The 22,762-nt window shown below is 55.9% G+C and overlaps 2 protein-coding genes across 14 annotated transcripts in view; one reads left to right on the top strand and one right to left on the bottom strand.

The window, feature by feature from the left end:
• The window catches only part of NIBAN2 (niban apoptosis regulator 2), a 53,565-nt gene extending 51,111 nt beyond the window's left edge, over positions 1–2,454 (top strand). For both annotated transcript variants that reach the window (XM_006939496.5, XM_019816564.3), the window contains exon 14: positions 378–2,454. In XM_006939496.5, coding sequence (XP_006939558.1) covers positions 378–961 — 584 coding nt within the window. In that variant the 3' untranslated portion in view covers positions 962–2,454. The remainder of the gene's footprint in view (positions 1–377) is intronic.
• A 1,412-nt stretch (positions 2,455–3,866) lies between these two features.
• LRSAM1 (leucine rich repeat and sterile alpha motif containing 1) overlaps positions 3,867–22,762 on the bottom strand; it is a 40,186-nt gene continuing 21,290 nt past the window's right edge. For 4 of the 12 annotated variants that reach the window (XM_011288422.3, XM_045043201.1, XM_045043205.1 and 1 more), the window contains 11 exons: positions 20,895–20,965; positions 17,911–18,010; positions 16,393–16,480; positions 15,361–15,435; positions 13,841–13,921; positions 12,225–12,320; positions 10,185–10,283; positions 9,263–9,394; positions 8,062–8,143; positions 5,777–5,925; positions 4,089–4,837 (listed from right to left, as the gene is read on the bottom strand). In XM_011288422.3, the coding sequence (XP_011286724.1) occupies positions 4,712–4,837; positions 5,777–5,925; positions 8,062–8,143; positions 9,263–9,394; positions 10,185–10,283; positions 12,225–12,320; positions 13,841–13,921; positions 15,361–15,435; positions 16,393–16,480; positions 17,911–18,010; positions 20,895–20,965 (1,099 nt within the window). In that variant the 3' untranslated portion in view covers positions 4,089–4,711. The other 8 variants (XR_006588905.1, XR_006588907.1, XR_006588909.1 and 5 more) reach the window with 8 other exon arrangements.

Genomic DNA, 22,762 nt, shown 5'->3' with positions numbered 1-22,762 from the left:
CGTCACTGCCCGGGGGCCGGTAGACAGGGCTGCTGAGAGGTCTTCCTGCAAAGATGGCGAGACAGGCCTGGGGGTTGGGTCAGGCACGCGGTGGGGACGTAGGAGGGTAGACTTGCTTCTCTGGGCCTTAGTGTCCTCTCAGGTCTTTGGTACGAGGGACAGGCTGACACGGTGGTTACCAGCCCGGTAACCACTACTCCTCGCCAGCGGTGAGGCCTTGCCGGCTGGGGGGTCAGTTCCCAATCATGACCCCAGGTCTGGCTGTCGGGAGGCCTGGAGGGGATGACGTGGGTCATATTTGGGTGCAGTGTAGGGGGTGGTGGCAGCGGCCGTGGAACCCGTGGTAAATGTCCCGACCCCCCTCTTGGGTTCCGCAGCTGTGAAGGAGGCCGCTGTGCAGAGGAAACACAACCTGTACCGGGACAGCATGGTCATGCACAATAGTGACCCCAACTTGCACCTGCTGGCGGAGGGTGCACCCATCGACTGGGGTGAGGAGTATGGTGGCAGTGGTGGGGACAGTGGCAGCCCCAGCGTCCCGGAAGCAGCCCCGCTCTCGGAAAAGCGACGGCGTGCCAAGCAGGTGGTGTCCGTGGTCCAGGACGAGGAGGCAGGGCTGCCTTTTGAGGCTGGCTCGGAGCCACTATCACCTGCGTCCCCGGACAGTGTCACCGAGCTGCGCGGTCTGCTGGCCCGGGATCTGCGGGCTGAGAGCCCCCCGCCGGCTGGCCCTCTGCTCAACGGGGCCCCCTCCCAAGAGAGCCCCCAGCCCGTGGCAGCCCCTGAGGCCTCCTCGCCGCCAGCCTCGCCCCTTCGGCCACCCCCTCCTGGAAAAGCTGCGGACCTTGAGCCCCCCAAACCTAGTGACCAGGAGACTGGGGAGCAGGTATCCAGCCCTGGTGGCCGCCCCCCCATCCACACCACCACCGAGGACAGCGCAGGGGTACAGACTGAGTTCTAGGCCGGTCGCCCCTGAGCTTCTGCTGGACGTGGGTCACCCCCTCCAAGGCACAGGCAGGCTTGGCTCTCGGCAGGGAGCCCCGGGTCTGTGCCTTGGGGTGGAGGTCGGTGGGGCCATTGTGGCACCTCTGGGGCCGGGCAGGGGTGGCCCACCTGAGTCACTTTATTGGGTTTGGTCACACTTTGCTCCTGTTTTCTCTTCTGTGGCACGATCTTGGGCTTCCTGCTTGTGCTGGAAGCTGGGCACAGCCGAGGGGCTGAGGTGTACCCAGTGATCACCGATTCCCTGGGTCCTCCTCTCCTGCCTTTTATGGCCTCGGTTTCCCTCCCGGGTCTCGCCAGCCTTCTCAGAAAGATGGAGGTAGAGTGGTTGCTTGATGTGTTACTTGGCCACTGGCTTCTCTCCCTTCTCACCAAGGGCTTTATCAGAACCAGGACCAGGGAGCACTGGGGGCCCCAGTGTCCTCCTCAATCCAGGCTGGGCCCCGAGAGGCCAGTTTGGGAGGGGACACGGGCCTTGTTTTCCCTGCTCTGGGTGAGGGGAGGTGCAAGGAGGGGTCTTCCGGCTGTAGCCAGGCTGGGGCTGCTGGGTTGAGGGGGATGCCTCATGGAGGAGGAGGGGTGAGGTGGCTTGGATTGGAATGAGAAAGGCCCAGAATGTGCTGGTCTGTGGAGAGGAAGTGTCTCAAGGGAGGGAAGAGGGGGTCGGTGGGGAAGTATTGCTGGGAGTGTCTTCAAGGCAGGCTGAGGCGGCAGAGGGAAGGCTGCTGGAAGCGGAGCAGGCTTCTGCACCCCCCCCCCCCCCCCCCCCCCGGCACTTAGCCTATCTCCTGCCTGTTGGCAGCCAGCCTCCCGGAGTCCCTCCGTCCCCCTTGCCTGTCTCGGCCACATGCTGCAGGGTGGGATGGAGGGGAGCGTGGCCGTGTGCTCGGAAATGGGGTCTGCGGGGTGGGGATGGAGATTCATCTGTGGGCCACCCCCAAGGTACACATTGTCCACCAGGGGAGCGGAGTACAGCTCCCCAAGGCGCTGCCGGTGTCCCCTCTGAGGATTTGGGGTCAGGCTGTGGCTTGGCCGTTGTTGCCTCCAAGTCACCTCACCCGGCAAATTCCCTTCTCAGATGCGCTCCTTCCACAGCGGCTTGTTCCTGGGGGTGAAGGTCTAGCCGAGGTAGCTCCACCCCGGCAGCCCTGTCCCCAGGGACCAGGACTTCCTGCCTGCCCCAGCGCCCTCCTCCGCCCCGCACCCTCCGTCCCCTTCCTAGGGCAGGGGCTTCAGACCCAGGGGACATATGGTGGTGGCTGGTGCTCAGGGCCCCCTGGTCCCCCCAGCCGGACTCTCCAGTGCCTCACTAACCTTCTGCCATCTCGTTCATGTGTTCAGATGCTCTCCTCTAGTGCCTTGGGGTTTTCTCAATCGTCATTCCCAGATATTGTACTGAAAATATTATGCAAACTGGTTAAGCTTTACTAATCAATAAATGATTTAAAGCCAGTGGCCTGTGTGCGTGGTGCCGGCAGGAGGAGACCGGGGCTGGGCCTGTCCCACAGCAGGAGTGCGCCCTGGCTTTCTGGGCTCAGTCCGAGTGCCTGTGTTACCCCATCTTAGAGGAAACCGGCCCCAAGAGAAGGCGTGCAGGGCACGTAGGTGACTGGCCTGTCGGCAGCTCGGCTCTCTGAGCCAGATCGGTGCAGGGTGTTCCTCAGGTAGCCCCTGGCGATGGTGAGGCCAAGGGGGATGGCAGCAGCTTGCAGGCCATGTGGCCCTGGGGCGTGCACAGTGGGGGTTGGCCCCTGGGCTCAAGCTGGATCCACAGATCCAAACAGCAGTGTTGGTCCTCAAGATCTTCACACAGCCTTTACCGAGCACTTACTGTGGTGTGTGCGCTTTCTGTGCAGGACCAGGAGCCCCAGAGCCACTCCAGGAGGGGGGTGTCCTCATTACCATTTCACCACCATGTAAACTGAGGCCCAGGAAGGTGTGAACCCTTGGTGGAGGTTATGGAGCACGGGACACACCCCCTGGCTTTCCTGGTGCCAGCCTGTCCACGGCGGTGTGTGGCTGAGGGCTGGTCAACGGGGCTGGGGTGAGAAACAGCAGGGACTATGGGGGCAGCGACCAGAGATTCAAGTGCAGTCTTGCTGTTGTCCTTGGCAAGGCACCACACTCAGCCTCAGGCTCCCCATCTATAACAGCAGGAGGGGGCGGTCCTAAAATTCCTTTCTCCCAGGGCCTAGTGAGGGGTCCAGGTGGTTCGGAAAACACTGTGCCCTAAGTAGCCCGGCCCACCCAGGTCTCAGTCTCCCCTCTTGGCCAAGGTGAGCCCAAGTCTGGGGCAGAGGGAGCCACCAAAGCTCCCCAGGTCCTGGGTGGGAGGGGATAGGGTATGGGAGGAGGCCCCAGCTCTTGCCTGGAAAACAGAACTCACAGGGGGCTTCGTCCTATCCTGTTTCAGTCCACAGGACCTAATGAGGCAGGGAAACAGGCCTAGGGGAGACAGGGCTCTGCCACCTCAGGGCTTCCAGGATTGCAGCTGGGTGCCCCCTGGTGGCCACTGGCCTGCATCTGGGCCCCATCGTGTCCCACGCTTAACGCGTGGGGAAAGGAGTCTTGGAAGGCCGGCCAGGGTTAGGGGTAGCTGGAGGCAGAGCCCAGGTACCCTAATCAGACCCACCTCTAGCTCAAAGAAAGTTGTCCTCGGTTCAAAACCATCTACCGGAAAATGCACAATAAATGTGCAGCTCTACAGCAAGTACAGGTACATGGCTCCTTCTAAAATTGTACAATTAACTTGCACAACTGCATGGGTTTGGGAATCAAACCTCTGGCAGGCTCCAGACCCAGCACTGCCCCGTCCCAGCTGCCGGGCACTGGGCATTCAGCAGCCTCTGCCTCCACTCTCATGCCCCTGCTCCCCCCCAGCCCCCCACCGCTGCCCCACCAACCTGCTCCGGCTGACCCTCCCTGTGCCCTTCTGAGCCCAGTCTGTCCACCTGTAATGGGGGGAATTTTGTTTAACTTTGCATTTGAGAATGCCTGTACCTCCTCCCTCCTTTTGCCTGACTGAGGTAAAGCCCGCCCCCTCCCCTCCCCGGGCTCCTGGGGGCCCCAGTGATGACACGGAAGGAGCAGGCTGGAGGGGGATTTATTGACATTCCTGCTTTGGGTCTGCAAGCTGGTTGCCTGCCTGTGAGATGGGGTGGGGGTAGCTAGGAGGTGCACATCTGGACAGCAGGGGGACCCAGAGGGGGAGGCGAGGAGGGACCAATGTCACTTGTGGCACAAGGCCTACACTGGACAACCTGAGGACGGCCCAGAGTGATCCGCGGTTACACCACACACCAGCTCTACCCCCGGCCTCCCCCACTTCTGGGTCGGGGCCCTCCTTCGCTCCCAGCACCCACCGCGAGGGACGGCGCTGTCCAAGTTACCCTGCCAAGGACCCTCCTGCCGAGGACCCCGGGGCTCCTGGAGGGCCGGGGACCGGCACAGAGGGCTGGCAAGCGCAGAGGCCAGGACACGCAGTCTCCTGCTCAGACGGAGGCTTCTCCAAACCCCAGACCCTGTCCTCAGGCCGCGAGTCCTCCCTTCCTCCACCGCGTTCACACCGGCCGCGTCAGGGTCTGGAACGCTCCGCCGCCCTCCGGCCCCGGTGTGCGTGGAGGGGTGGGGCGGGGGGCACCTCCAGGCTGTGAGACGAGGGCCCAGGGCAGAGGGGAGCTGCACGGGTCTGTACGAAGCAGGCGGCGGCTCAGCCGCTGTGGTAGATGCGGAGGCGCTGCACGATCTCCCGGCGGCACAGCGGGCAGGTGCGCAGCGGCTGGCAGCACTGCTGGCAGCAGCAGACGTGGCCGCAATTGAGGAAGATCATCTGGGCCTGAGGAGGGAGGGGGAGCGTCTGGGTCCTGCCCCGCCTGTTCCTGGAGGCTGGGCAACCTCCCCCCGCCCCACCCCACCGTCCTTTACCGGAAGCATCTGATACCACCCGATAGCACCACGTGATGGTGGTCATCACCCGCCACCAATCCTGGACCCTCCGTGCCCTCCGACAGCTACACAGGAGGCCACACAGCATCTCACCAGCCCTGCCCCTTGGACGCATAGACTGTCTTAATTGTTGCCTTTTTGTATCCTGATCAGCCCCTCGGTCTACAAACTACTCCCAACAGCATGGAGCGGAAGCCTCGTAAGCACGCTTGCGCTTTGCTTCGGCATTTCCTCTTTTTAGGATTTATCCTGAGGAAATAATCAACTCCGTTCAAGGCTATTTGGTACAGCAGAGTTTGCAGGAAGAAACATGGGGCCCCAAAGCAGGGGTTTGGTTCCATTTATCACCAACACCTCCCTACACATCATGCCCTTCCCGGGTCTGTAAAGACCGTGGAGTAATTCAACTGCTAACATGGTTGCTTCTTTTAAGTAGGATCGCACGGCGGAGGCAGGGGAGATTTCATACGCTATGTTAATTTTTACAATAAGCATTAATTTGTTAGATTTTTAAAGACAGCTTTTTAAAAGCCTCTTCAGAGAAAATTGTGCTGTTAGTATTTAAGGACGTGGGAAATTTTTAAGTAGGGGGGAAAAGCCCCCTCTTTAAAAAAAAGAAAATAAACCCCAGAAAACGCTCATATTTGGGTCATAGGATCACGGTAATTTCCTGTATTTTTTGCTTTCCTGGATTTCCCAAAGTTTCTAATGAATACAATACACTTCTACCAATGAAAAAATGTCTAGAAAGAACACGAGTCTGGAAAGGCTCAGGATGGGTGCTGGCCCGGCTGGTGCGTGGGGGGAGGGGCTGGTGCCCCAGACTCACCTCTTGTTCCAGGCACACGACGCACTCTGAAGTCTGCACCTCCAGCTCTGCCGGGGGAGCAGACGGGCTCACGGACTCAGGCAGCTCCTCGGGGGCAGTGGGCACCTCCATGGCCCCAGGGACCTCACCCTTGGGTGGGTTCAGTGGCTCTGTGAGGACCAGAGGGATAGGCTGAGCCAGTGTCATGGCCCAGTGATCCCAACCCCACAGGGGGTCCCCTGGCTCTGCCTGCCACGAGTGGACAGTGAGCTCCGGAGGGGCACTTTGATCTCACGGTAGGGGTAAGAGCCCCCTTAACTCTTTTCTGAGCCTCATTCCCTCCTCTGTAAGGCAGGAGTGCAGGGAGGCTGGCAGGGATCGCCACAGTGCTGGTTATCTGGGGCCTCTGACCCCTGACCATTCCCCGGATCCTTCATGGCCACCCTGCAAGAGGGCTTGTCCCTTTCAGGGAAGGGCAGCCACTTGTCCAAGACCACAGGGCCATCTGGTGGTAGAGCCGTGGTGTAGGAGTTCTCGGTTAGGGACTCTGCAGTGGATGGGGCAATGCTCTCAGCCCCTCCTCCAGGAGACAGGATGGGCCGCTGCCCTCAGGTCACGAGGAAGTAGGGAGAGGAAGGAGAAGCCCCCAAGGCTGTCCCCTCCACCCTTGCCCCTCCTCTGCCCTAGAGCCAGCATCCCCCACCGGGGTGCCAACAGGCAGGACACCAGAATCAGCCCTTACAAAATGCAGTCTCTTTCATATCATGCAAAGTACACCCCCATCCCCGAGTCTTCGGCAGCCCTGACGCCCATCCTGATCACGGCTCACATTTTTCCATCTACCCTATGGTTTGAAGGAGAAGTTTTTATAATTGGAAACATCTGAATATATATTTTTTAAGGCTGTTACAACACTAGGCTCTCTAAAGGTAGGTACCATGGCGCCCCCAAACCATCACCGTCAAGGGGCTCTTCTATATGTAATGGGACACCTACCAAGTTCTGGGAGCAGTAAGAAAATGTCAGGAAAATGGCTGAAGGTCTCCTGCCCCTTCTGCTGCTGAGAGGAAACCATCCCACCCAGCCTTCCCTGCAGGTGGACACAGTCAGGAAGCCGCCCTGGGGATGGTGGGGGACTGTGGGAGGCAGGTGTCAGGAGGGGGAGGGGCTCAGAGTGAAGGGAATCTTTGTTGGTGGGGGGGGATGAGGAGACCCCAATTCCTGATGTCAAACTTAACCTGACCTCCAGTCTGACAGCAGGAGGGATCAGGGTTGGAAAACATCTGCAAGGGGAGGAAGGTGTCTAATGAAAGGACTGTGAGTTTAGGGACTTGGTTAGGTTGGGTCAGTGTCTCTGGAATAAAACTGGCTAGAGAGCTGGAGCCCGAGGACATCATGGCGCTGCCACTGGCCCAGACACCTGGGGACCCAGGGCCTCCTCCCTGCCGGCAGCAGAGCTCCTGCCTCGCCCCTGCATCTGGTCTGGCCACCCCACCTTTAGTCTCTCCCCTGAACAGACCCTGTCTGAGGCTGGCAGTGCCACGGGCTCGCCCCCTGCCTTCATCCTTGGGCAGGCCCGCTTCCCTTGCCAAGGCCCCTCGGCCTCTTCTCGAGGGAGGCAGTCAAGCTCAGCTGTACTGAGGTTTACATACACTCGCCAGCTGTGTGAGGTTACGGCAGCCACATTAGCCCCTCTCCGCCTCAGTTCCCTCATCTCTCAAATGAAAGGAACAGCGGCACCCACCTGCCAGAGGTGCCATGACACGGTACCTGTAAAGTGGTTGACAAACGCCTCGTACCCGGATTGTGCTCGGACACAGGAGATCCCCGACGCCCATCTACTCCTACAGCAGCCACAACACCTACCTCACCCGGGCCTCCAGGCGCAGCTGGAGTGGCTTCATGACCTGCCTTTACCCCTTTCACAGGTCACCACGAACCTTGTTCCACGTCCAACCACAGGCCTGCCCGAGGCACAGTGTCAGGCACTGGCTAGGGCTGGTTTCTCCCTCTACTGCAAGGATCTGGGTGTGTGGTTCCCTGTGTTTGTAGAGTAGCTTTAGGGAAGGTTCTAGGACAGGGAACCAGGAGGGCCTCTTCTGCAAGGAAGCTTCTTTGTTCCCCCATTTCTGTGGCCCGTTTTTCCCGTTTGTAAATCCTGTTCCCTTGGGAGGGAATCTTAAGGACTGGCAGGGGCTAGGACCGGCCCTCAGTTCTCGTCCTGAAATGTCAACCGGGGACGCCCCGAGCCACAGTCCACAAGTAAGGTGGGGGCCTCTGCTCAGGAGGTGTCCTGGCGTTGGTACCTGGCTGGATCCTGGCCGCACCCAACAGCTCCCGGACTCTCCGCAGGATCTCGTGCTGCAGGCCGGCCTCCGAGACGCCCACCTGAGCCAGTTCAAGGAAAAGCAAGTTATGGCCTGGGCTGCGCGAGAGCTCGCTACACAGTACAGAGCCATCAGGACTGCCTCATGGCTTCTGGCACCTTCTGCTGGACACATGGAGGCCTGGGCCCCAGGGTCAACATGAGGCAGTGCAGCACCACAGCTATGAAGATGACCAGGTGGCAGGGAGAGAAACAGAGGCCCCAAAGGAAACTGACACTAGTAACAGCTACAGTTTAGCACGTGCTTCCCCTGCACCGAGGAAGGGACTCCTTCACCTGCATGACCGCATGTCAACCCCACGACAACCAGTAAGACAGGATCCAGGATCAGAGTTCACGGGAAGGGCCAGGCGGTTCGCGCCGAGGCCGAGCGCTGGAACCACATGGTCCCTTGGGAGGCAGAGCCCCCGTGCAGCCCTCCAGAGCCTCGGTTTCTGAGCCAAGGGACAGGCGACACAGCAGCAGAGTGGTAAACGGCATGGACTCTGGCACCAGACCACTCAAGCTCGAGTCCTGGCTCCGCTGTGTGACCTTGGGCAAGTTACCACCTTGCTGTGTCTCAGCTTCCTCATCTGAAAAATGACAGGGACGAGAATACCCTTCTGCCTGGGTTGCTGGGAGGGTTCAAGGTGCTAGCACTCGAGAAGCACTTAGACTAGCACCCGGCGCAGGCAAGCGCTAGAGATATGGGCCGTCATTATTTGGCTCATTTGAAGAGTAAATGAAGTAACGCAAGGTGCTCAGCTCTACCCAGAAGCAAGCAGGTTCAGGAAGTGCTGCCGTGCCACGTCTGCAACACCACGGCGTGGGCCAGGGCTGGAGCAGACCTCCAAGGACTTGTCTTGGGCCCACAACGTGAAGGTCCAATCTGAGCGGGTAGGGCAGCCTGGGGTCAGAACTCACATCCCTGGATTTTCTTAGGCAGATGGCGTGCAGGGCACACGCAGGGGGTTAGGGACCGATGGGGTAGGTGTTCTGGCCACCTGGAAGCAAGCGGACCCTGGACCACTGGGTAACGGCAGACCTCACCAAGAACCCCACCAGAGTAAGTCGACTCTCGGCGGATCGGACAGCGGCCCGGTTCACCCCTCAACCTCCCCTGGGGCGCTGCTGCTTCCCACCTTGGCCAGGTCCCCAGGGCTCATCCGGCTCAGCGTGTCCAGGGAGATGCGGTGGTGGGCAAAGATGGGCAGGTAGTGTTCAGCCGACAGATCCACCAGGAGGGCCGCCAGCTGGCGTTCCATGCCTTCTTCCTGCAGGACAGACCCACGGGGAAGCTGAGCGCAGGCAAACGAGACCTCGTTACTTACAATGGCAAACAAAGGCTCCGGATGTACTTAGGAAGGGTTTCCTTGGTATGTTTCCTACAAAAATGCATATGGAAGTAGAGAGAAAGGTACTAGGAAGCTCACTGCCACTCTATCTGGAAACGGGAACATGGTGAGCAATCAAGTACCTATCAAGAGGGGGCTGTTTAAAATAACGAGGGTTCATCCAGATACTAAATGCTATGCAGCTGTCTAGAAACACTGAGATGATCTATCAGGTATACGCCTGGCGAACTGCCCATTATTGGTTTTAATTTTTTTTTTTTAACGTTTATTTTTGAGACAGAGAGAGACAGCATGAATGGGGGAGGGTCAGAGAGAGGGAGCCACAGAATCGGAAACAGGCTCCAGGCTCCGAGCTATCAGCACAGAGCCTGACACGGGGCTCGAACTCACGAACCGCGAGATCATGACCTGAGCCGAAGTCAGCCGCTGAACCGACTGAGCCACCCAGGCGCCCCAACAAAAACCAGTGTGTGTGTGTTGGGGGGCATCTCCGTCCCGCCCACGGTGGGTGTCTGTAGGCAGCTCCTGTGGCCCACCTGTGTTGGCCTCTGACCAGATGAATGCACCCGTCCTCTCTTTTCTGTCCCTCCAGGGCTTAGCGCACTTGTCTCCAGAAATATGAACAGAAATAAACTAGAAAGATCAAGAACCCAGATATCACCAAGGCACAGGAGGGCTCTCGGGAAGGGTGGGTGCCAGCAGCCCTTACCTGCAGCTTCAAGGACAAGGGTTTCTGGTTCAACAGCCGTTGATACTGAATCAGCCAGTAATTTTCCTGCCTGGTTTCACTTTTGGCTTCTAACTCTGTCTGCCAGGGACAAAACAAGTACCATCAGCTATAAATCAGTAAATAAAAAGTCTAATGACCGTGGCAACTGTAAATGATGCTCTGGGCAGGTGCAGGGAGTGGGGCGATGTTTGGTAATTTACAAACGATGTTCCCAGCCACCATGGCCTCACTGTTTAAACTACTGAACGGGAAAGGCAGGAAGTCCCTCTACCCCCGTTTCTGCTGTGAGCAACCTCAGCCAGGGACCATCTGGGCGCGGGGCCTGAATCTGGGCTGCAGACACCTGGCACCACGCTCTGCAGGCCCCCTACTTGGGCTCAGGAGCTTGTGATAGGCAGGGAGACAAAATAGGATTCTAAGGACAATAGGAGCTTCTAGAATGGGCTTCACCCTTCTGACAAAGCTAAAGAATTAGACAAGGTACTGAAACAGGTTCCTTCATTCCTCCATGAACAAGCAGTCACCGAGTATTGTTCTAGACCACGCATGGTTCTAGGCGCTGGGGCCAGGGCTGTGAACAAAGGATACCAAGAGCAGCAGCGAATGTTTTCAGAGTGCTGCGTGCCAGACCTCACTATGCACCGAGATGCCATTTTCCTTAATTTGCACAGCTCTGGTGGTGGGGGGCGGGGGGTGGGCAACTGCACAGGTAAGGAAAGGGAGGCTCAGAGTGACCAGGAACCTGCTCAGGTGAAAGCTGCCCGTGGTCAAGGCCAGGACTTGGACACAAGTCTGTTTTGCCTTAAGACTTGTACTCTGAGCAAGCCAGCCAGGAGCCAGGACTGTGGCCACATGGTGGGGACCAAATAAGATGTGGGCTGCAGGACTTCAACACAGGCATTTCCCCCATCCCCTGGGGGGACCTGGCTGTCCTTTGGTGGTCCCTCCCAGACCTTGGGGAGCTGCTCCCCTCTGCTGGTCCCTACCCTCCCTGGGCTGCAGCCACAGCACTCTTCTGGAGCCCATGACCCTGACAGTCACCATCTGCTGAGGTGGTTCTTCCTTCCCTGGATGGGGAGTCCTCTGAGGCCCCTCGAGGGCAGGAGCACAGGACCAGAGCACATGGCAGCTGCTGCATGAGGCTAACGCGCTGTTCGCACGTTAATGCAACTTGCAGGCCATGGCAGTAGGGGATGGTGAGGAACAGGCAGCTTCTGACTGGCCTCAGCACATCACAAGGGCTGGTGGGGGGCTGTGGAAGCTGGTCTCCCTCTTCCCTGCACTCTGCAGGGGCTCTGCCCACAGGAGCTCAGAGGATGTGTGGAGCAGCGAGGACACCATAGGAGCGACTGAGTCTCTGAGCCCCGGCTGGCGGGCCTGGCCTCCGTCTCCACCACTCAGATGCCCACAGGGTCTGGTGAAAATGACCCCAACTTGCCACCCCTAAATGGGGCTCTGCCACTCTGACAATGTGCCAGCCTCAAACCCATTTGGGTACAGGGGACAGCTGGGTATCTCCTGTCAAAAGCTTATTAAACAGCCTGCCCTGGACACAGAAATTCCCCTCCCGGGCATCTGCCTTGAATGAATACTCACGGCCATTGTCAATACTTAGCTACAAAGACAGCACTGCTCAGAAAAGTGAAAAACTGGAAGTAGTGTGAATTCTGGGCAAGAGGCTACGATGGCCCCTCCAAACGCAGCCTGGGAGAGCGCAGAGGACAGTTCAGAGACACGAAGAGAACAGATGCAGAGAAGCTAGTTCTAAAGGGATGTGCTCCATCTGAGGCTTACACAGAACATCCACGCACAGCTTATAAAGATGCATCGCAGTGTTTAGAAAACACACATCCAAATGTTAGCATTCGAGAACTCTCGGGAGGGAGATTCTTTTCCTCCGTACGTTCCATTTTTTCTCTGATGAGCCACTATTACTTGAACAAAAGCGCTTCTAAGAATGGCAAGTGTGTTTAGGGAAAGCGAACCCATGTGCGACCGGGACGCAGAAGCCGAGCGCACCAGGATTTCCCGGAGCTCTTCCTCCCGCTGCGTCTTCTCCTTGAGCAGCTGCTGGAGCAGGGAGCTCAGGGCCCAGCGCTGCTCTGAGATCATCTCCTGCAACACAAGAGCAGGCCCAGTGCCGCTGGAAGTGCATAGCTCGGCGCCCAGAGTCCCCAGGGAGTGGCAAGTCCCACCCCTCCCTGCCTTTTCCAAGCCCGGCAGCAGGGACCCCACAGTGGGCCCAACTCAGTTAGGTTGAGCGCTGGGGGACACAGCCAAAGGGCCCCTCTGTCTGGGCATCCCCTCCCCACCTTCTCCCCGTGGGGGGTCAGGCCAGGCATGGGATCTAGTGACTGACGACAGTGGAATGGTAAGAAACATCAAACAAAGGAAATGATAAGCCACAGGTGTGTGACTGCAGTCTCACGGACTACAGGCAGGGCATGTGGGCAGAAGCACAAGCAGGGCAGGTTGGGGTGTATCCCCGTAGGAGTCTGGAAGGCTCTCACACAGATGGAGGCACATGCAAACTGGAGTGAAGCCCTCGCCTGCGTCTCTGTTCCACTTGTTTCTTACTCTTGGAAACCCACGGAGGCCCCCCCCAGATGGGAGCCCCACAAGCTCGAACGGCCAGGAGACATGGGTACCTGCCAAGTACGGTGGCCGTGTCTTCTCTGAGAGCTACCCCAACCCCTTCCTCTCTGAGGGCCACGGCAAGGCTCCCAAAGGGCCTTGCGTTGGTGAGCTCACCCCCGTGGGGTGGCCCTGTGACACAGGCTGGGCCTGAAGATTATTTCATTTTACGGAGGGGAGAAACGAAGGCCTAAGAGGGGAGGTGACCTAAGGTCACACGGCACACCTGTGGCAGCCCACAGACCAGGACTATAGACCTTAGCACGCTTTTACTGAGTCGAGAAGCCAGGGGACAATTTAAGACTTGTCTGCTGAGGACAGACACAGGGACAGACAGGTGGCTCTGCTCAGAAGCCCGGTGTGGGCACAGGTCCTCACACACCATTAATCAATCCCCTTTGGGCAGAAAGGGGTCAGAGAAGGGCAGAGTCCAGCCTTCTTCCCCTGCCTGCCCAGATCACAAAGCGGGACTACACTGGGAGAGGGCCCAGGTCCCGGACACACAGTCCAGGACGCCACCTGCCGGTCCCTGCTGCCCCCACACTATACAAGCAGGACACCGAGCCCAGGGCTCCCAGAGAAGCCACCTGCAGGGAATGACACACTAACAGTTGGGCGCTTTCCTCCAGACATCCTTGGGACACCAAGAAAGCTCCTTCCCCAGAGGATGTCAAGCCCATGAGTTGAACCAGCACCCTAGAAGCATGGCTTAGAGAGACAGGGAGCTCAGCAGTGACCCTCCTTCAAAACAAAGAGATGGAAATGGGTCTGGGTGAGCCTTGGCAATGAAACCCTCTTTCCTCTGACCCTCCTGCTGAGCAATAGGCTGACCTGACCCTAACCTTGGCCTGTGCTGAGCTCAGCCCCCAGGCTGTGCTCCCATCACAGTCACGGAGAAGACCATCTGCCTGTTGGGGAGCGGCTGCTGGGAGGGAGGCATGGGGGGCCCGGGTGGGGATTTCCTCTGGGGCGGGAGGGACAGGCCAGGGAGCCCTACGTACCTGCAATGCCTCTGTGTCCAGGGACTTCCTCTTTACCTCCAGCTGTGTCAGCTGCAATAACTCAGTTTCTATTAACTTAATCTAAACAGAAGACGAGACAGGGTTTTTTTTTTAATTCACATTAACCAAGGTTCGAATCTGTGCTGCTCTCTGAAGGCCAAGTGGGGTCTAAGAAACCTTTCGAGGGGCTCAGGAATGAAGGGGACTTAGGTGCCTTGGGAAAGCTCTCAGTGGGAGTTTAAAATAATCAGCTATTCCAGGGCCCCGAGCGTTTATGGGACACGGACGGGCCTGTCCTGGTGAACTGTTGTTCAGGAGCTGATCGTAGGGCCTGGACCACAGAGGGTGCCAAGAGCTTATGAAATGGAGACGGGCCTTCCTTTAAGGTTCAGGCCAGAGTGCAGACCAGACACAAGTCCTGAGTGCTGAACGCATCTGACTCTCTCGCTTCCTGTAACTGCCATCACAGAGCAGAGCAGAGGGTAACGGAGGGGACTATGTAATACTGTAATACCATTAATGGTAGTGGCTGATGCTTACGAAGCATTCTGTGTGCGAGGCCTGTGCTGTGTACTGTATCTGTGTCACTTCATCAAATCTCCTCTGGGTATTAGGAGGTATTCTGGTCTCCATTTTATAGATGGGGAAGTTGAGGCTCAGTGAGGTTAAGTGACTTGCTCAAGGACACAGAGCAGGTCAGTAAGTGAGCCCTTTCTCGGGGACGTCCCTGCTCAGGGTCTGAAGGGGAACAGGTGGCCTGGTGGGTCAGAATCACCCACAGTGAGGATGTCTGGGGGTCAGACCCCATAGCCAGCAACTCCTCTGCCCTAAGCTTGTGACCCCTATGGTTCTTGCCCCTAAGTTCCTATGGCCCCAACCAACCCCAGGTCAGAGGAATGAGCTTCATGTCCGGCAAGGTGGGGTTGAAATTAAAGAGGGAAATAAAAAGAGAAGTTGGTTTTGGCCAAAAAGGAAAAGAATAAAAAGAAAAAAATACACATGCAAAAATGTACAATTCAAAGTGTGCCAAGTAGGATGTGATGACCACTCCCGAGACCTGAAAGCCGACTCCGTCTCCAGCCTGCGCACCCATGGTCCACCGCACCCTCCAGAAAGCCCAGAGGGTCCAGCAGAGCCTGCAGGTTGCCGGCAGAGCTGGGACCTCAGCACATCCGCCCTCGGGGACATCGGGACCCCTGTCTGCCCCCGTGGGACACCCCATCCACCCTCCAGCTTCTCCACCTGAGCTGACAGAGGTGGCCGGGGTGAAGCCAAGTGCATTTCCCCAACAAGGGGGTCCTGCCTGGAGTGTGGTGGGTGCAGAGGCCGCCCAGGGGCTCCAGGCCGCAGTCGGGCACTACCCTTCCCATCTGCCCAGGGCGTCGTGGGAAAGGTCACGTCGTGGGAAAGGTCACATCTGGGGAAGTCCACTCGCTGAGCCAGCACAGGAAAGAGCCACCTATGCTGTCCAGGAAAGCACACAGGAAGGGGGAGGCAGGGGCACCGCCCACAGCACCCACCTGCTTCCTGATCTGCCGGTGCATGAGGTCCTTCTTCACCTGCAGAGCCTCAAACGCAGCCTTCTGCATGGCACTCTGCAAGACAGCAGGGGCTGCTCAGCAGGTGCTTGGCGGCCTCGCTTTCCCAGTGGCTCATGCCAGGGGAAGGCTCAAAATCTGCTCAAAAACACTTTAACGTAGGACTACTCTGCCTGCTAGCAAGCACGTGACTTTTCAGCTCACTTGTTCGCATTTCAGAGACAATACTTATGAAAGGCTTATCAGCGCCAGATGCTACACTCAGTGCTGCTCCTGCATCGTACACGGACTTTCCACAACCAGTGATGTGGGGGCTTTTTACTGCCCCATTTCACCGATGAGGAAGGTGAGGGAGCAGATGCAAGTGTGCAGTCTGGAAGAAGTCAAGGCGCCTCAGTGCTCTCTTGTGGGCTCCACCCCCACGGCGTGTTCACCACATCCTGCCCCTGAGGGGTCCTTACGATGGAGCCACACAGCACGGGGAGTGGGTGCCTGCCAGGGAAATGGGGAATGCTTCTCTAGATCTCCATGATCAGAAAGCCACCCCCCCTCCCTTTCTCTGCCCCCCTCTTCCTGAGTCTGTACATTTCTAAATGGACTAAACACCTTGGGTCTTAACAAGCTCTCTAAGGACAGGGCTCCATGTCGATTTCTGATGCTCTGCCCCAGACTCCCTGTGCCCACCCCCCCCCCTTTTTAAAGTTTACTTATTTTTGAGAGAGAGCGCGAGCGAGAGAGCACGAGCGCACATGAGCCAGGGAAGGGCAGAGAGAAAGGGAGACACAGAATCGGAAGCAGGCTCCAGGTTCTGGGCTGTCAGCACAGAGCCTGACGCTGGGCTCAAACTCACGAACCGTGAGTTCGTGACCTGAACCAAAGTCGGAAGCTTAACCAACCAAGCCCTCCAGGCACCCCTCCCTGTGCCCATCTCGAGCCCCCGCCCTCACGCCCTTGTACCCCTGCCCCCACTCGCGCCCTGGGCCCCCCACCCTCACACCCTAGGCCAGGGCTCACCTCCTGCAGGATCTGGCTGATGGCTTTGTTCTGATCCATCTGCTGCCATGACAGTATCTGCTGGAATCGCTCATCCATTTCGGCCATGCTGCCAGAAAGACAGCAAATTAATTCACTCTCTGAACATTTTCTGCCAAGGACCTTGGAGATCAAGACAAGCCATTTACTCATTCAAAAATACTCAAGAAGGACCCGCGGGGGGCTACACCCCGGGCTGGGCACAGACACAGAGTTAGTCTGAACCCCGTGGCCCTAGAGGGAAGGCGATGGGAGTCCGTGTGTCTTGGGACTTGGGAGAGACCATCTCCGGGTCCGCTCATCCACCCCTCCATCAGAATCCCCTCTACAATGCCCTTTGAAGTGGTGGCCTGGCCTCTGCCATATCACCACCAGCATGGAGCTCCTGACCTCCTAGTTGAGCCACTCGGGCCATGAGAAAGCTCTCCTGCTGGGTCAAAACAACCACATCTCACCGTGGGCCCCCAGCATTTCTCGCCCTGGTCGTGAATCTCCCCTTAGAACGAGTAGAGTGCTTTGGGCACAAAAATTCAAACCCTGCATCCTCACGTATGTCCATACTTGGGCATAATGTTGGTTTTGAATTTGTTTCAATCCTCCAACAACTCCAGAGGTAGGTACTGTGACTTATCCCTGTTTTTCTGATAAGAAAACTGAGGCTCAGGAGAGAAACTAACTGGCCCAGCACTTCACGGTTATGGACAGAAGAAATGGGGCCTGAATGCGGGTCTGTCCACCACGCTCCTAAGCGCGATGTGCTACCACCGAGAAAGGAGGGAGAGGTGCTACCACCGAGAAAGGAGGGAGAGGTGCTACCACCGAGAAAGGAGGGAGAGGTGCTCCACACCTCACCTCTGTGAGGACACAGGGGAAGGTGGGGCGAGGGGGCAGGGGAACACAAGGCAGTCTGTGCTCCTGGCCTGTCTCCTGAGCCCCAACAGCTTTGCTCCCCTGGCTGTGCCGGCACACGTGGCTCCTTCAACAGACACACCCACAGAGATGTGGTGAACTTGGACAGCCGGACCCCAAGCTGCCACCAGTGTGAAAGCGACTCCATTAGCATGCCCTCCAGGACACCCTGCTCCCAACCCACACGGATGCTCGATCACACCCCACTCTGCCTGGGTTTGAACCCTGGCTCTGCCACTTGCTAGATTTCCTTGGGTGCGTCCCACTGTCTCTCTGAGCCTCAGCTGTTGTGACAAAACGGGGCTAGTAACAACATGGTCCCTCGTAGATTCAATAAGCTAACACACACCACGTGGTGGGACGCCTGGCTCACCGAAAGTGCGGGAGAAGCAGGGGTGAGCGCTGTCACTTTACCATGACCTGACACAACCATGGGGTCCAGCTGGAAAAACCACAAAGACCAGTCACCGCCTGCCCCCGACAGCATGGCTGAGGCTGAGGCTGGGGCAGGAATTTCAGAGTCCAGCTCTCACCCCACGGTCCTGGGTCCTGAGTCAGCACCCCAACTCAGGAAGCCTCTCCTTACCTTACCTGGAACAGGCCTGCTGGACCAAGTTCTGCCTCTGGGACTCGTAGGCCACCTGGATGAGCCGGTTTGTACAGCTCTCGGTCAGCATCTGCTGCATGGCGGCTGAGGAAACACGGCGGGGGGGGGGGGGGGGGGGGGCGCTGAGAAAAGGGCACCGCTCCCGGGGGGCCTTGGAGGGTTTGCTCATCACCCACCTCATACTTATCCTTAAAAAAACCCCACTTTTTTTAAACGATGCAAGTAACTTACGCTTGAAAGGCTAATTGTAAAACACTGAACAGCACACACACAAGATCTTCTATCATCACCCAAAGATATTAATTTTGATACATATCCTTCTAATTTTTAATACAGATTTATGGATTTTTAAAAATTTAAGATGAAACAATTGAAAGCAGAGAACTGAACACTCGTACACTCATGTTCGTAGCACTGTTATTCACAATGGCCAAAAGGTGGAAGAAAGCCAAGTGTCCGCTGATAAACAAAATGTGGTATATACACACAGTGGGATATTTTTTAACTTTGAGAGAGCACGCATGCGGGGGGAGGGGCGGGGGCGGGGCAAGGGAGTCCAGCCCAAGCAGGCTATGTGCTGTCAGCATAGAGCCCAACATGGGGTCCGAACCCATGAAACAGGAGATCATGACCTGAGCCGAAATTAAGAGTCAGATGCTCAGGGGCTCCTGGGTGGCTCAGATGGTTAAGAGTCTAACTTTGGTTCAGGTCATGATCTCACGGTTGAGCCCTGGGTCAGGCTCTCTGCTGTCAGTCCAGAGTTCACTTCAGATCCTCTGTTTCCCTCTTTCTCTGTCCCTCCCCCACCTCTCCCTTACTTGTGCTCTCAAAAACAAACAAAGTCAGATGTTCAACTGACTGAGCCACCCAGGTGCCCCTCCACAATGGAATGTTATTCACAGCCTTAAAAAGGAGGGAAATTGATACCTGCTGCAACATGGATGAACCTCGAGGACGTTATGCGGAGTGAAAGAAGGCAGTCACAAAACGACAAATGCTGGAGGACTCCATTTATGTGGGGGTATCTAGAGTCATCAAATTCAGACAAAGTGGAATGGGGCACTGTACAGGAGCTGGGGGAGGGGGATGGAGAGGAGCGTTTAACGGGGACAGAATTCCAGTTTGGGAAGGTTCTGGAGATGGCTGCGTAACAACATGAATGTACTTCGTGCCACAGAATTGGACAATTAAAAGTGGTTAAAACAGCAGACATTATGTTACATATTTTACCACAATAAAAAATTTAAAAATGTCACAACCCTAAACACAACCACTTCTCATGGTCTGTCACCACCTCCCCATGTCCACGAGGCAGCGTGAAGTTTCGGCTGCAGGGGACGGCGGTGCCTGGACCACAAAAGTTTAGTTAGGTGATCTATCTGGGGGCATTTGGACTCTTTTTGCAATTATTAAATGATAAACGTCCTTGCTCAAACATCCTTGTGCAATCTGATTTGATTATTTCCTAAGAATAATTTTTAAGAGTACAGTTTTAAGGCCGTGAATAAATAGGAATGTCCCTTTCTGCCTTCCAGAAACATGCTGATTCACATCCCCTTTGGCTGTGCACAGGGCAGCCTGATACTACATATGTCCTCAACTCCTCTGGTTATTACCTTTTCTTGCCTTTTTGTTATTTTTACCGAAATTCTTTCATTATAAAAACACATGCTCATTTTCAGGGCGCCTGGGTAGCTCAGTGGTGAAGCGTCCAACTCTTGATTTCAGCTCAAGTCATGATGTCAGTTTGTGGGACAGAGCCCTGTGTTGGGCTCTGCACTGACAGTGTGGACGGAGCCTGCTTGGGATTCTCTCTCTCTCTCTCTCTCTCTCTCTCTCTCTCTCTCTCTCTCCCCCTCTCTCTCTCTCCCTCTCTCTCTCTCTCTCCCTCCCTCCCTCCCCTGTGTGCATGCTCTCTAAATAAATAAACTTAAAAAAACTACATGCTTAGGGTGCCTGGGTGGCTCAGTCGGTTGAGTGACTTTGGTTCAAGTCACGATCTCAGGGTTCGTGAGTTTGAGCCCCATTGGGCTCTGTGCTGACAGCTCGGAGCCTGGAGCCTGCTTCCGATCCTGGGTGTGTCTCTCTCTCTGCCCCGCCCCCCCCATGTTCTCTTTCTTAAAAATAAACACTTAACAACAAAAATGCTCATTTATAAGAAGCTAAGCAACAGGGAGGGAAGTTTGAAAGGCGAAAACAAAAGTTCCCAACACCGATACTATTCCCAATCTATTTACCGACAAATATCTTCTGGAGATGCAAACACAAGTTTTCTTTTTTCTAAGTGGTGGATAATTTACAACAGGGACGTTAAGGACACACCAGCAGGAGGTAGGGAGGGGAGGTGGTGTGTGGACAGCGCCTGGCGCAGGGCCTGTGTGCAGCATTCCGCTCTAGTATCCAGGCTCGGGAGGATGGCACCGTCCAAACAGAGTCATTTGAAAAAAGGAGGAACTGACTCCTGGCCTTCCTTGGCACGTGGCTTGATCCTCTGAGCTCTCAGGATCAGACCGGAAGGCCCCCCCTCATTAAGTATGGAGAGTGTGGTGCCCCAGGACCACCTCCTGGGAATGGCAGGACGGGCAGCTCCCAGGAGCCCAAGTGGGGCCGACCACAGCTCTTGACAACAGAAACCCTACAGCCTCAGTGGGATGTTCACTTAGTGACAGGTATTAGCTCATCTGACCTTCAGAAGGACACTAGGGGGCGGTAACAGTCATCCTCCCCAGTTAAAGGGAAGAACACAGAGGCTCAGAACAGTTAGGGACCAGTAGTGCCCCTGAGGTCACAGGCTTGTTCCTGCGTCGGCCTGACACCAGGGCCCACGCTCCATGTCTGGACTTTGCAGCCTCCCTCAAGGACACACACTCAGCGCCTGCCTTACGTACAGAGAGAAGGCAGTCCACCCTCTGCCCCCAGTCAGACAAGCCCTGCTCCCAGGACCCCGTACCTCCCACCCAAGACTCACAGGCAATCTCACGCCTCCGCAGGTTCTCGGTCTCCTCCTGAGTGATGGACATCAACTGTTCCATCCTTATCCTAGAAACAAACAAAAAAACTCCATCCATTTTTGTTCAGATGTAACGTTTTCAACGGGGAATCCCAGCAGATGCACGCCACCTTCTCCGGGAAGTCCTCTTCGATGTGCCAGCCTAGGCATGCTCCTGCTGGCATCTCGCACTTCCAGGGGAACCCAGTTACCTCCAGCCTTGTACACGGAGTATCTCGCATAAAAAGCTCAACATTCCCTTAGAAAAGTGGGCAAAGGACACAGACGGCCACTTCACAGATGCTCAAATGCAGGGGACCAATAAACATATGGAAAGAGATACCTGATAACTAAAGATCTTTTCACCTACCAGATTGGGAGATTAGGAAAACTGAGGACCACCCACCAGCAGCAGCAGCAGCGAAGGTGGTAAAAAGGGCACGTTCATGTCCTGCTGAGGAGAGTATAAACTGGCAAAATATTCTGGAAGGTAATCTGGCAAGACCTACCAAGAAGTCCTTTGAATATTTCCTACAAAAATATTCACATAAATGCATAGGGGGATATTTAGGAGATGCTCACTCTAAGACTGCTTATAATTATGAAAAACTGGAAACTTAAATGTCCACAGAGGACTAATTAAATTAGGATTTAATCATATTGCAGAATATTCTACAGCTATTACAAATAAGGCTTTTGGCATTGAAATCCATCCATGATCTAGTAAACGGAAATGAGAAAGTATGGACGTACATGCACGTTGCATGTGTGTACATCGTTCCCCCAGAGTAAACTAGGAATGGTGGCCTGGAGGGAACATCTTCTAAAGTCTCTGTCGGGTCGCATTTTGTTGGAAGAAGCATGTAATCACCTTGGCCTCTTGCCCAGGACCACAGGCTGCTCAAGGGAAGGCCACATCTGGTGCTGCTGGACCCGCAGCAGAGCCCACAGGGCCCAACGCAGAGAGGGCACTTGGTAAGCACGAGCCAAATAAACCAGTCGGCCACAACCCAGCTTGGCCTTGACCACCCGGGTCAAGCTGCAGTGGGCAGGTGAAGGGGCTACCCTGCAACCCCACGGGAGCTCCCTGTGGGAATTCTTCCCAAGCAGCCAGGGGCCTAAAAGGCAGACACAAGGACTGCAGCTAAGTCCACATCCACGTTGCTATTTTGGGATTCCAGGGAACCAGGGGGGATTCCAGTTAATCCTGGCGGGGAGGGGGGCAAGAAGACAAGACAGAGGGTATGGGGAAAGAAGAATGGGGGGCTCGTTCCTCTCAGCTACCATCTTTCCTAATTACTGAAGCTGTGCATCTCAACGAACGGGGAAAACACAAAGGAAAAAACCCAAAGATCACCACCTCTAATTTCTGGTAAACCACTCAGGGTGGGTCCTTTTGCTTTCTGAGCACAGATACGTGCCACGTCATGAAGAAATTGTACACTCTTCCGCCTTAGTTAACTATAGCTCCTGGTTTTCTACTCCATAATGGATTGTGTTTCCCTTAATAAGAAATGGATTTTTCTCTAATTTAAAATTTTTTAATGTTTATTTTTGAGAGAGAGCGTGAGCAAGGGAGGGGCAGAGAGAGGAGACACAGAATCCGAAGCCGGCTCCAGGCTCTTAGCTGTCAGCACAGAGCCCAACTCGGGCTCAGTCTCACAAAGCATGAGATCATGACCAGAGCTGACGTCGGACGTTCAACCAACTGAGCCACCCAGGTGCCCCTCTAATTTTTTTTTACACTAGTAATATAGTTGGACATTACACATATTTTTATTTGTGTCTCAATTTTTCTCAGGAACGTACATGTGTGTTCAACTTGCAGGCAGTGATTTATTTTTAAC

The sequence above is a fragment of the Felis catus genome, chromosome D4, assembly GCF_018350175.1.
Source record: "Felis catus isolate Fca126 chromosome D4, F.catus_Fca126_mat1.0, whole genome shotgun sequence".
Lineage (NCBI taxonomy): Eukaryota > Metazoa > Chordata > Mammalia > Carnivora > Felidae > Felis > Felis catus.
This window is presented reverse-complemented; position numbering and strand designations above follow the sequence as displayed.